Here is a 13854-nt window from a genome sequence, read left to right as displayed (position 1 = left end):
TGAATCTACGCAGATCTATGTAAACTGGGTAGACCCTAGTACAAAAACCCTGCTCGCAGTAGCAGACTGAACACAGGCATACTATGCTGCAATCCTCTCATTAAGGTTGCATGTACACAGGGCAGTCTTCAGTACCATGTCAGAGGGATTTAAGTTTCAGTACCCTACTGGGTTGTGCAATATTTCACATAAGCAGGTAAAGGCAAAAACCGTTTTTGTCATGTGATCATTCCTAGACTGACAATATTTCTGCTTGTGTACTGTTAAAATTATTTTAAAACCCTATATGATTACAGTAGTCCAAGATATGCACATTGAACTTGTTTTGTACCAAAATAGCCATTTAAAATGAATGTTCCCAAAATATATGGAACAGAAAGAGGACTTCTGCAAATGAAACATTATTTAATGATGTATATTTTAGCTTTGACAGTGAAGTCTCCTGGGCTCACTGGTAACTTTCTCTTGCAGCAGTGTAACTTACTACAGTGGGGATCATGCTGCCACTGGGTCTTCTGCTGGGAAGTGAGTTTTCCCCCTATCTGGTGTCGGCCTCTCCACAAGCATGGCACAGGCAGTAATTAGGATTATTGATGTTCGCCCAAGAGCCAGTGGCTGTGTCTAACAAACTGTGCCTCTGCTGGCTCTCCATTTTCCTGCTCACATTCACCCATCCCTTCCTTTTAGTGGCAGTGTTGTGAGCTGCATGACATAGGTGTGCATGTTTGTCAGACAAAAAAAAAAATAGGCACAGGAAGAGTACAAGCTGAGATTGGATTTGCTTCTCTTATGCTAGCACTTGTATTCTCTGCTTTCAAATATTTTGATGATTTGCTAACTACTGCTTTGTCACATTTCCAGGGCCCACAAAATAGCACACAGGCTGCTCCTCTTGAAACACAGTCTGCTTCTCAGGTGGCCTCTTCAATGGACAGGTAATTTTGTTCATGCTACAGAGAGGTCCCAAGGCCTTTTACTTGACTGTGAAGATTATACCTCACAATATTTAACATTGGTCATTAACCTATAGTACAGAATTTGTTTGGACTATGTGAAATTCAAGCAGCTGTATTGCTACTATTTATATTTGTGATGTTTCTTATTCATGATGGTAGTTGCTTAAATAGTAGTTGCCTAAAAATTGGTAGTTGCTTAAAAATTCTAGTGATCTAATCCTGGCCATGGTCCAATATTTATGTGATTTCTTCCATCCTCCAATGCACACTAGAAACTTTTCCCTGTTAGTAAAAATCTATCCATCATTAAACTATTGTGATGTTCACGCCTCCTGTAGTGCCCACTCAGATGTAGCATCAGGTCTCAGTGATGGAAATGAGGGAGTCACCGGTTCCAGTGGGAGACATGAGGGGCGCACCACCAAACGCCATTATCGTAAATCTGTGCGTAGCCGTTCTCGGCACGAGAAAACAACTCGTCCCAAGCTTCGAATACTTAATGTAAGTTGCCTTATTTTTTTTTTATTTTTTTTTACTGCTGTCCTTGTTCACTGCTTAGCCTGATGTTACAACTGGTACATGGCAAATGTGTTAATTCATTACTGATGTTCATTAGATCAGTATGAGCATTCTAGTCTGAAATCCCACATCACATTTTACTTTACATTTATTAGACTAATAGCCACTTTAAACCTTTTTAAAAACTTAAATAGAGAACTGATGCCCATGATTGAGACAGTATTGTGGTCTCATGGCTGTAAATGTGTACTATTTCTGCTATATTGTCTACAATGGTGTTAGTGATATTTATTTATTTTTCATCTGTTCTTCTTATGATGCTCATAAAGTCAGAGGTGTTGCTAATTCATAAAACAAGTGCAGAGAAATCTTTGAATGGCAAAGTAATCTTAAAGTGATACTTTAGTCACCAGAGCAACTATGACTTATTGTATTTGTTCTGGTGAGTATAAATATTCCCTTCAGGCTTTTTGCAGTGAATAGTTTTTTTTTTTTTTTTCTTCAGAGAAAATTTAGTGTTTACATTACAGCCTAGGGATAACTCCATTGGCCACTCCTCTGTATGGAGTCGCTGAACTTTCCTCATAGATGCATTGATGGTGGTTTTACCACTATAGGGTCAGGAATACATGTTTGTGTTCCCGACCCTATAGTGTTCCTTTAATCGGTCACCTCAATGTTCTTTAGTTTTTTGGGGGGTCATCTTTCTTTTATTGAGACATATGTTTGAAATGGTACAGAATAAAGAAGGGGAGACGATCAAGAAACATACAAGATAGGGATATTACATCACGGATTAACATCTCCTAGAAACGACAGCCTCTTTTTATATTAAATAATTAAACTAGTAACATTCTGAGCCGTTGTATAAGGGCTATGAGCAAGCGTAGTTAGGTTAATGCATGCGTTAAGAATGTAAAGCACAGTTGGCATGTGTGTCTGGGCAGTCTGTCTCGATAGCTTGCAACGTCATCAATCATGCAGATCTAACCAGGCACAACAAGTCATATGGTATTGTAAAGCTAAACGATTAGCTGGTGGTACAGTGCCGTTTACACAGTATGAGTTTATTGACTATGATAAACTATCTGCTTGCGTGCTCTGTGTACTGAGGAGTATTAGTATGATGCATTTAGTGAATCTATGTAGGCAAGATTAGCTGTCAGGCATGTTTTGCACTATATGAGAGATTGTATAAGATTAGGCTACAGTAGGCCATTAGGCCATTATGGAGGTCCAGTCCATGGTACAGCAAAGTACAGGCAGGCAAAGGATAGCTGTGTGGTCTAACTCGTGGATAGCAATGTAGACAGTTCGAGTGGAATTCCAGGTAAGTGTTTAACCCCTTAAGGACCAAACTTCTGGAATAAAAGGGAATCATGACATGCCACACATGTCATGTGTCCTTAAGGGGTTAAAGCTCACTGGCTGGAGTGTCTGCGAGCAGGTCCTGCGGACCGATGCGTCCATGTTCAGCCGATGCCCTTGCAGGGTAAAGGGGTACCTCGTGCTTGAAGCGTCCCCAGGTGGACGGTGAGATGCAGGTGTCGGAAGGCCGCCCTCCGGCCCCAGGCCATTGAGAAGGCTAGCACCTGCAGACCACAGACTCGGGAGCTCTGTGAGGCCTGGTCTTCCCCTTTCCAGGCGCCCTGGAATGCCAGCGGCGGTCGGTCTTCTGGCGCTGTGGTTGGTGCCGCGGAGGTGTTCTCCGTTCGTCCCAGGATGGCTTTCAGGATGAATAGTGGTTGCGGCTCTGCTTGGTGTGCCCGAGAGCAGCCCCTTCCAATTCCACCTCACTCTGTGCTTAGCGTGGACTTGGGGCCTAGAGGTCTCCACTCTCGGGAGAGTGGCTGGCTGTGGGGTCTGCGGCTTGCGGCAGCTTTGTTGCTGTGCGGGTGTGTAAGGCAGCTCGCTGAGCAATGCAGTGCCAAAATTTGCGGCAGATGGTGTTGAACCGGGCCTCAAATAGGGCCCTCCACTGAGTGCCTGGGTTACTGTGTTGGGCTTCCAACGTGGCGGCCATCTTGGTTGCACCACGAGGTTCACGTTGTGTGGTACCTCTGCCCTCTGGTTCTCAGTGTGTCTTCAAGATGCGTTTTTTGTTGATTAATGCAGGAGCTGCATGCGTCTCCTCAGTCAGGTTCCACCCCCACTTCAATGTTCTTAACATAAGTAAGTTTAATACTACCAACAGGTTACTTTTAATTTTCTTTAACCAAGTTAAATTAAGTCATGATATAGTTATGAAACCATTCGTAGTGTTTCAGAAATATATCCTCTTCATGCAATCCAAATAAGACAAAGTAGTCTTTAGCCAGGAGGTTGATAACACGGTTTAGTGGAACCGTGTCAGGAAGGTAAAACCTACCCTGAAAGTGACAGATAAACTTTAACACTTTAGTATGTGGAGGTTATTGTCTAGGAATGGTCTTTATTTATATTTCAATTTCTGGATGATATTCACCTTAACAAATGGCCAATTTTTAAGTTTGTATCTAAATATTGGAGAATGTAGGGAAACCTCTAATTACAAATCATTTAAGTACAGTAAACAACTGTCTTTGTTATAGGTATCAAACAAAGGTGACAGGGTGGTGGAGTGTCAGCTCGAGACTCATAACCGCAAGATGGTTACCTTCAAATTTGACCTGGATGGAGACAATCCTGAAGAAATTGCAACGATAATGGTAAATTGAGCTGATGTTACAAAATAAGGTCATCTACTATGTGTGAGTTATTAGGAATTGAAAGTTAATTTCAAATGTTAGGCTAATTTACTTAAACTAAAACTTTGCTGGCATAAGCAATGGTTGTGTGTTTTGCATATTTGATGGCTTTATGTAGTGTGTATAATGTGTTTGCAGGCGTGTTTAGCACCCTCCTGCTTACAATTCTAGCAGTGGTTAAACACTAGGGATCGACCGATTATCGGTTTTACCGATATCGGTCAATATTCGGTATTTTCGGCAATATCGGTATCGGCCAATAGAGACACCAATATTGCCGATAATACCTCCTAGGACCGCCGGGCTCATTACAAGCCCGGCGGTCCTGGGGGGGCCGGCAGCAAGCACTGACTTACCCCCCAGCAACTCCATGTCTAAATCTCGCGAGACCCAGAGATTTACACTGGGGAGCTGGAGGAGCTGCTGGGAGGTAAGTCAGCGCTTGCTGCCGACCCCCCAGGACTTAACAAACCACCGGACCACCAGGGAATACTTTATCCCCCCTCCCTGGTAAGAAGCAGGGAGGGGGGACTAAAAGAAAAAAAAAACACAATTTAAATATATAAAAAAATAATTAACATAAAAAAATCCCCCCCCCCCCCCAATTTTACACAAATTACATCACTACACAAACACACTACACACACTGCATTACATACATGCACACTACACAAACACACTACACACATGCACACTACACAAACACACTACACACACTGCATTACATACATGCACACTACACAAACACACTACACACACTGCATTACATACATGCACACTACACAAACACACTACACACACTGCATTACATACATGCACACTACACAAACACACTACACACACTGCATTACATACATGCACACTACACAAACACACACACTGCATTACATACATGCACACTACACACACACTGCATTGCATACATAAATACACTACACAAACACACACACTGCATTACATACACACACTACCCAAATACTCACTGCATTACATACACACACACTACACACACACACTGGATTACATACATACACACACTACACAAACACACACTGCATTACATACACACACTGCATTACATACACACACTGCATTACATACACACACTGCATTACATACACACACTGCATTACATACACTGCATTACATACACACACTGCATTACATACACACACTGCATTACATACACACACTGCATTACATACACACACACATTACATACACACACACTGCATTACATACACACACACACACTGCATTACACACACACACACTGCATTACACACACACACACACTGCATTACACACACACACACACTGCATTACACACACACACACACTGCATTACACACACACACACACACTGCATTACATACACACACACACACACACACTGCATTACATACACACACACACTGCATTACATACACACACACACTGCATTACATACACACACACACACACTGCATTACATACACACACACACACTGCATTACATACACACACACACACTGCATTACATACACACACACACACTGCATTACATACACACACACACACTGCATTACATACACACACACACTGCATTACATACACACACACACACACACACACTGCATTACATACACACACACACACACACACTGCATTACATACACACACACACACACACACTGCATTACATACACACACACACACACACTGCATTACATACACACACACACACACACTGCATTACATACACACACACACACACTGCATTACATATACACACACACACACACTGCATTACATATACACACACACACACACTGCATTACATATACACACACACACACACTGCATTACATATACACACACACACACTGCATTACATATACACACACACACTGCATTACATATACACACACACACTGCATTACATATACACACACACACTGCATTACATATTCACACACACACTACACAAACACACACTGCATTATATACAAACACACACTGCATTATATACACACACACACTGCATTATATACACACACACACTGCATTATATACACACACACTACACAAACACACACTGCATTATATACACACACACACTACACAAACACACACTGCATTATATACACACACTACACAAACACACACACACACTGCATTCACTATACACACTACACAAATGCACACAGCTCCCCTGTCTAAATACTCTTCATCCACTACATGTGGCATGTATATTTTGTGCATTTACCGTTAGAAATAGTTTATTTTTTCAAAATGGTAAATTTACAGAATATCGGCAAGTTATCGGCTATCGGCCTGAAAGTTCACAGATAATCAGAGGAACGTTTGCAAATACCAGGGGCTGCTCTCTGACTCTAGTAAGAACAGGTACCAAGAAGCAGTGATTTCTTTGGTCTGCATCTGCCTGGGGACTAGTCCAGAATACACAAAGTGTAATATAATATACATAATATGTATATGTGTATATTATACATGCACAACTATAGAGTTGGGATTTGTATTTGGTACAGAGGGGACCATTTCTATCATTGCACTTGGTGTTTTAATATTTGTGCATTTTTCTCTCAGGTTCAGAATGTGTTTATCTTGGCCTCAGAGAGAGAATCATTTGTTGATCAAGTGAAAGATATAATTGAGAAGGCAGATGAGATGTTGAGCGAAGATGTTAGTGTGGAGCCTGAAGGAGATCAAGGAGGAGATCATATGCAAATCAAGGACGACTCCTATTATCCAGAGTCTCAGGTGCCAATTCTGATTTATCAATACTACTCAGACCGTGTACTGTCCTTATAACTTCACTTCAAGGAAAGCTCTACAGCATGTTGGTTGTGTTTATCTTCATTTCACTCTGTAGGAAATTTTGAAAAGATAAATATGTAAATGAAAAAATGGAGGCCTCACACTTCAAGTGTGCTTTTCATTTTTGTGTAAAACCTAAACATGACCTCTGCTGGAGCTTCATGTTACATATTAAATCTGCGTTCTGAGAACCTTAATCGCTACAACTCATTCTAGTGGTAATGGTGCTGAAAGCCATTACATGTTTTTCTGTTAAAACAAACTAAATAAACAGGGCTCTTCCCGGCACCTATAGTACTCAGCCCACTTTATAAAACACTGGCCCATCTGACATAGAGCAGCAATGAGAGCCTGTGAGTTTTGATAACGTCTCTGCATTGCCTAATGTAGCTAGCAAACTCACTTTGTCTTTTAACTGGAAGAAATAAGGAGTCACATCTGTACAATTTTATATCATTTGCAGAAGCTGGAGGGAGAATTCAGGAAGCCAGCTCCTGTGTACTACCTGCCACAGAGAATGGGTATGTGGTAATTGTTGTATATGCTGTTGTATTGTACAGTACACAGTTGCCATGAATGAGATCTTCTCTGTTTTACATTTTGGTCTTGGTTTCAGCTTGTTTATATATGATGGTTAATATAATACTTTTGCCGATAAAATGTATTTTGTTCATCTACCCTAAGTAAGCTGTATAAAACTCCTTGAAAAAAATAAATTAAAAAAATCTACTTTAATATTATGTCAGTTAATGTTTTTTTTTTTTTCCGTATTCAATATATTAACCAGGTTTTCTTTTTATTGTATTTTAATCACTTCTATCATCCTTTTTATTTATTTTTATTGTTATTTATTATTATTTTGTAAGTGTGTGCGCGTGTAAGTGTGTGTATAAAATGTGTATTTTTTTTATTTATTTTTTTGTGGCTACCTGAATTGCTTGCTATAACATAGCTATCTGTGTATCTCTTCCTCAGATCTTCTCCCACAAGGCTCCAATACTCAGGTCGTCCATTCAGCAGGGAGACGCTTCATAGTCAGCCCTGTTCCAGAAAGTCGTCTGAGAGAACCCAAGTTCTTCAATACAACTCAGCAGGATCCCCAGTTGAGCAGTGAGTTCTTGATTTATTAGTTTTGGAGATGGCTGATACGTTTTTAAAAGTAGGTTTTAAAAAGTAGTTAACAGAAACTAATCATGTCTGCCAGATCTATATATATTGTTTATGGAATTTCATATCTTTTTACATCGGTGATCATGGCTGATAACGTTTTAATATACAACTGTGTAGTGCCATTAAATACAAATTCTTGTAACTGCAGGTCCGTGGTAATTTTACAATTCATTAAAAAGGTTAATGATTGTATTTTCTCACAAGGCATCCCACATCTGTAATAGACAAATATATTTTCAGAGAACCTGGTGGCAAGCTGCTAGTTCAGAACTATCAATTGTCAAGGGGAAAAAGCAGGATACATTGTTTACTTTGTGATTTAAAGCGGCACTGTCATGCCGAACTTACCTTTCCTCAATCTCTTCCTCTTCTCCCCCTCTCTCGGGATCTGTTATTCATTTCTTCCATTCTTCTTTAGTTTTCTTTAAAATCATAAGACAAAGTAGGGACTCTGTCTTATGGAGGATTCCTCCGCTTGACCAGCTCTGACCAGCGGAGGAGCAAAGTGTGCTTCATTTCCGCTGGTCAGAGCAATTTTCCCATGATCCCTAGCTTTCCTCCCTGTTCCCACAATGCTTCCTGTCAGTATTGCCGAAAGTCCTGTCACTTAGACAGAACGCCGGCAAAACTGCCGAATTGCATCCTAACAGAATGAGAAGAGTTTCTCCATTGGTGTTAGGATGCAATTCGGTACTTTGTTCGGATCGGAATTTCATTCAAATGAATGAAACTCCGATCCTATTCATTGCTGTGGCTGCATCTTGCAGCCGCTTAGTAGATAACTCCCTAATTCCCACGGTATCAGGGAGCTATCTACTAAAAGGCTGAAAGACCTGAATTGGTCTTTCAGCCAAATTTACTAACACTAAGTAAAGATTACTTAGTATTAGTAAATAATATGCCCCTACTCGCTATACCGCGAGTAGGGGCATGTCTAGTAAGCAGTCTGCGCGGAGCCCTCCATGGGTGAAGATGGATTATTTTTTTTGTGCGCTCGGGTTTTTTCTTTTTCGTCGGGTTTTTTTTTTTGCGCTCGGGTTTTTTATTTTATTTTTAGTTCGACGGCTATGATGGTTTTTTATTTGGCCTTTTTTGGGGCTGAAAAATGAAGATTTTAGAAAAAAGAAGACGTCGAATGGTAAGTTTAATTTTACTTTACAGGTTAGCAATTTTATTCCCCCCTCACTATTTTTTAGGGTGAGGGGGGTAGGTAGGGGCATTTTTTATTTGGGTGGGGGGTGGGTGACTAGGGGCTTGGGCACCCCTAGTCACCTTGATGGGGGGGGGGGGGGGGGGAATTTACTTAGTGCCCCCACCCGCCGCCCAGGGGTGGGGGCGGGGGGAGGACAGTAGGTCCCCCCCCATTATCGTTATGGCCCCCACCCGCCGCCCAGGGGTGGGGGCCGGGGGGGGGGGAGGACAGTAGATCCCCCCCCCCCCCTTATTACTATTATGGCCCCCACCCGCCGCCCAGGGGTGGGGGCCGGGGGGGGAGGACAGTAGGTCCCCCCCCCTTGTTACTGTTATGGCCCCCACCCGCCGCCCAGGGGAGGGGGCCGGGGGGGAGGACAGTAGGTCCCCCCCCCTTGTTACTGTTATGGCCCCCACCCGCCGCCCAGGGGTGGGGGCCGGGGGGTGGAGGACAGTAGGTGTCCCCCCCCCCTTATTACTATTATGGCCCCCACCCGCCGTCCAGGGGTGGGGGCCGGCGGGGGAGGACAGTAGGTCCCCCCCCCCCCTACTACTATTATGGCCCCCACCCGCCGCCCAGGGGTGGGGGCCTGGGGGGGGGAGGACAGTAGTTCCCCCCCCCCCCCATTACTATTATGGCCCCCACCCGCCGCCCAGGGGTGGGGGCCGGGGGGTGGAGGACAGTAGGTCCCCCCCCCCTTATTACTATTATGGCCCCCACCCGCCGCCCAGGGGTGGGGGCTAGGGGGGAGGACAGTAGGTCCCCCCCCCTTGTTACTGTTATGGCCCCCACCCGCCGCCGGGGGGTGGAGGACAGTAGGTGTCCCCCCCCCCCTTATTACTATTATGGCCCCCACCCGCCGTCCAGGGGTGGGGGCCGGCGGGGGAGGACAGTAGGTCCCCCCCCCCCCCTACTACTATTATGGCCCCCACCCGCCGCCCAGGGGTGGGGGCCTGGGGGGGGAGGACAGTAGTTCCCCCCCCCCCTATTACTATTATGGCCCCCACCCGCCGCCCAGGGGTGGGGGCCGGGGGGTGGAGGACAGTAGGTCCCCCCCCCCCCTTATTACTATTATGGCCCCCACCCGCCGTCCAGGGGTGGGGGCCGGCGGGGGAGGACAGTAGGTCCCCCGTCCCCCCCTTATTACCCTTTTTTTTTTTTTTTTTTTTTTTACAGTGAGCAGCCACAGGCTGCTCACTGTTTAGTGGACATGCCCCTACTCGCGGTATAGCGAGTAGGGACATTGGGGAGATTTGAATCTCCCTTATGCTATTATGGGGGTCATATTGACCCCCATAGAGTGAGGGGAGGACCTGGGGGGCTAATGAAGTGGTGGGGAGCACTGCTCCCTGCCGCTTCTGTCTTTACATATTGCAAGGAGGGAGCTGCACGCCGGTAGCTCCCTCCTTGTAATAAACCGAACAAACAAACGAACACTGATTCACAGTGTTAGTTTGTTCGTCTGATTTTTTCTATTCATTCATTCGTCTGTCTGATGAATGAATGAATAGGTGAAATTCCCGTTCGCATGTCCAGATGTTTCACTGGGCATGTGCGGGAATCTCACAGGCTATCTAGTGTGGGTAGATGACGTGTCCCACAGGGACTTCACCTACCCACACAAAGATGGCGGCGCCCTGAATATAGATCGGGGCAGAAAATAAAGAATAAAAAATAGGTAATCTGGGGGGCTTAGGGGCATTTGGGGATGACTAGGGGGTCGATTGGATGTAGTTGAGGCGGGAGGGGGGTTAAAAAAAAAACGGAATTCGGCATGACAGTGCCGCTTTAAGTTTCTTCATATTAATTTTGCATACTAAAATGATATAGTTTGTATAAAATGTATTTAGACTAATGTATTTATACTTTTCTTGCAATGGCAATATGCCTGTTTAATCCTTGAAAGTTCATCCCCAAGATATTCACAAAATGGGAACGCTGTGAATGTAAAATACAATTCAGATGTGAGACAGTTTACCAGATACAACTTACTTCACATGGAATTTATTATGCCAGCTTTCTAGGTGATCACATTTTTAGAAACTAGTTTATATTTGCATACCATTTTCTGTGTTTTATGGCATCAATATTGTAATTTCACTAAAAGAAGTTAAGCTATGTCAGCCAGTACATTCTGTCATGTTTACATTACAACTCACCTTGTTTTTAGTTCCAGATACTCATGCTCCTGGTCATGGTCCTGGTATGAATCTTTCTCACTCTGCTTCTTCTGTAAGCCTGCATAATGCCTTTGCAGAGCTTCGGCGGGCACAAACTGCTGATGGTCCTAGTACAGCTCCCCCTATCTTTAATCAAACAGGACCTCCATTTCCTCCATCCATGACAAACCTTACAGGAAGTCTGACAGCTACTGTGGGAACACTTCCCCCAACTTCTACAGCTGTTCCTAGCACCATGCATTCAGGAGTTACACAAACAGTGGTGGATACTTTTCGGACAGAGGCCTCAGAAAGGATCAGTGCAGGTGTGGCTCCAAGTATCAGTATGCCAAGTCCTGCTTCCCTGACACAAGCCCCAGTCTCTACTCAACCCCTTACCGCAGTGATATCTGGAGGATCCCTGCCTGGAACTACACTCCCTACATTGCCGTTGGTTCCTGGAGTTCCAATTGCAGGACCTCTGATGTCACCCCCTGAACAGTTGGTGCCATCATCCATTGCTCCTGGTGCCATAACCCAGCAGGTAACCTCTCCAGTGCAGCAGTCCTCAGCTAGTGTGGCAACAAACATGCCACACACTTCTGTCTCTGCACCACTCATTTTGGGTACTGTGACTGCGAGTACAGTACCACTGAGTAGCAGCACTTCTGCACCAAGCTTTGTCGAAAATGTTGCAGTGACTGCCCCTCAACTGGAGATAATTAAGAAACCAACAGAGACACTGACATCCATCAGCACAAGTGGCATGACCCTTCCCATCATCGGACCTCTTACATATGCAGGTGTGGCAGCAGCTGGTTTAAATCTGTCTGAAAACCAGGCTCTCGTTCATACAGTGCACCTTCCACAAGGTGTAGCAACAACTCCTGTTGTAGGACAAGCAGGAGGAGCAGCTTCCACACCACTAACTAATATCCCATTGCCCGGAGGTGTTCCCCTTGGTCATCAATTATCCAGTCAACCTTCTGTTCAACATACACTGGCACAGAGTCAGCCACAACCTACCCCCCTCCCTAACCTGCCCCTCTCTCACTCTTTGGAAGGAGATGACAGTATAAATAAACCTGGCATAGATGATATCAAAACTTTGGAGGAGAAGTTAAGGTCACTGTTCAGTGAGCATGGTGGCATGGGGGCACCTCATGGTCTCACTCCATTAGAAGCTTCCATAGGGCAGGATGGTATTCCCATACCCGGGCCTCTCCCAACCACCACATCAGCTCAGACTAAGCCAACTGTTTCCAGTGCCTCTGCACCACCAACAAGTTTGCCCCTTGGGCCTACTACACAGCCTAGCATGGTTCAAATGTCAACACCTGGACAAGCCGGTACTCCAGCTGCCCTGTCTTCATCAGGAGGTGTTGCAACAACAGGAAAAGCAGCAGCAACTTCATCAAAGCCACCTCTCACTAGGATGCCGGTAAGATTTCTTACATTTCATCTTACACAGTGATTGCTCATGAGATTTATTGCAATTCTTCACATCATAATATACACATAGAAAGACACTTTGACATAACATAGTGTATACAGTCCTTAAGCATATGGTCTTCTTTTCAGAGCAGCAGACTATAATCTTCACGCAGTTAAACTCTAGACTTACTTTTTTTCCCCCATGGACTAACAGGAATGCTAATTTCTGCTCTTAATTATGTAGCATGAGACCTCTTTTCTAACCTTTTCCAATGTCTTGCGTCTTCACTGGTATTTGCAGTTCAGATATGGGGTGGGTGATAACTTATAAAGACTGATCAACATTTGAGTAACAACTCTATGACTATCATATTCTGAAACTATTCAAATACAATAAAGCTACAGAATATGCACAACGATAACAAATTAATGTGTATACATACAGAATGAGGCAGAAAAATAAGGTAGGTTGTTTTAATTGAAATTATACAGATTTTATCAATTTGGATAACTCATGCAGAAAATTAAAATCCCCACCTGTGACTGTGTATATATTTAGTCAACCTATGATGCCATGTTCATGCATTTTGCATTGATCCAATTGGCATAACAAACATCAAGGTTACACATTGTCCAACTTTTTGTCGGCATGTTTTATTTTTTTTTTCTGTTGCTAGCACAGTCTTTTTTTATTATCAATTTGTATACTGAGCTGATTCAAACATACAATCTATAAGAAATCAAGGGTGAAAAACCAAAGTTTTTCTACTTTAATTTTCTGAGAACTCAAGTGTACTGTTGCTTGAAGCTAAACTTTACCGCAAGATAACAATGCAAAACCTAGTTGAGTCCACTACATAAAAGGTGTACAAAGTTTG

At 43.7% G+C, this 13854-nt stretch overlaps 1 protein-coding gene across 9 annotated transcripts in view; it reads left to right on the top strand.

Annotated features, from left to right (window-relative positions):
- Nucleotides 1-13854, top strand: part of WNK1 (WNK lysine deficient protein kinase 1) — a 196273-nt gene that overhangs the window by 154152 nt on the left and 28267 nt on the right. For all 9 annotated transcript variants that reach the window (XM_063447699.1, XM_063447696.1, XM_063447692.1 and 6 more), the window contains 7 exons: nt 862-935; nt 1295-1457; nt 4046-4162; nt 6791-6964; nt 7485-7542; nt 7997-8131; nt 11554-12983. In XM_063447699.1, the coding sequence (XP_063303769.1) occupies nt 862-935; nt 1295-1457; nt 4046-4162; nt 6791-6964; nt 7485-7542; nt 7997-8131; nt 11554-12983 (2151 nt within the window). The remainder of the gene's footprint in view (nt 1-861; nt 936-1294; nt 1458-4045; nt 4163-6790; nt 6965-7484; nt 7543-7996; nt 8132-11553; nt 12984-13854) is intronic.

Source organism: Pelobates fuscus, chromosome 3, assembly GCF_036172605.1.
Source record: "Pelobates fuscus isolate aPelFus1 chromosome 3, aPelFus1.pri, whole genome shotgun sequence".
Taxonomy (NCBI): domain Eukaryota; kingdom Metazoa; phylum Chordata; class Amphibia; order Anura; family Pelobatidae; genus Pelobates; species Pelobates fuscus.
The sequence above is the reverse complement of the archived record's forward strand: the minus strand, read 5'-3'. Positions and strand labels throughout refer to the sequence as shown.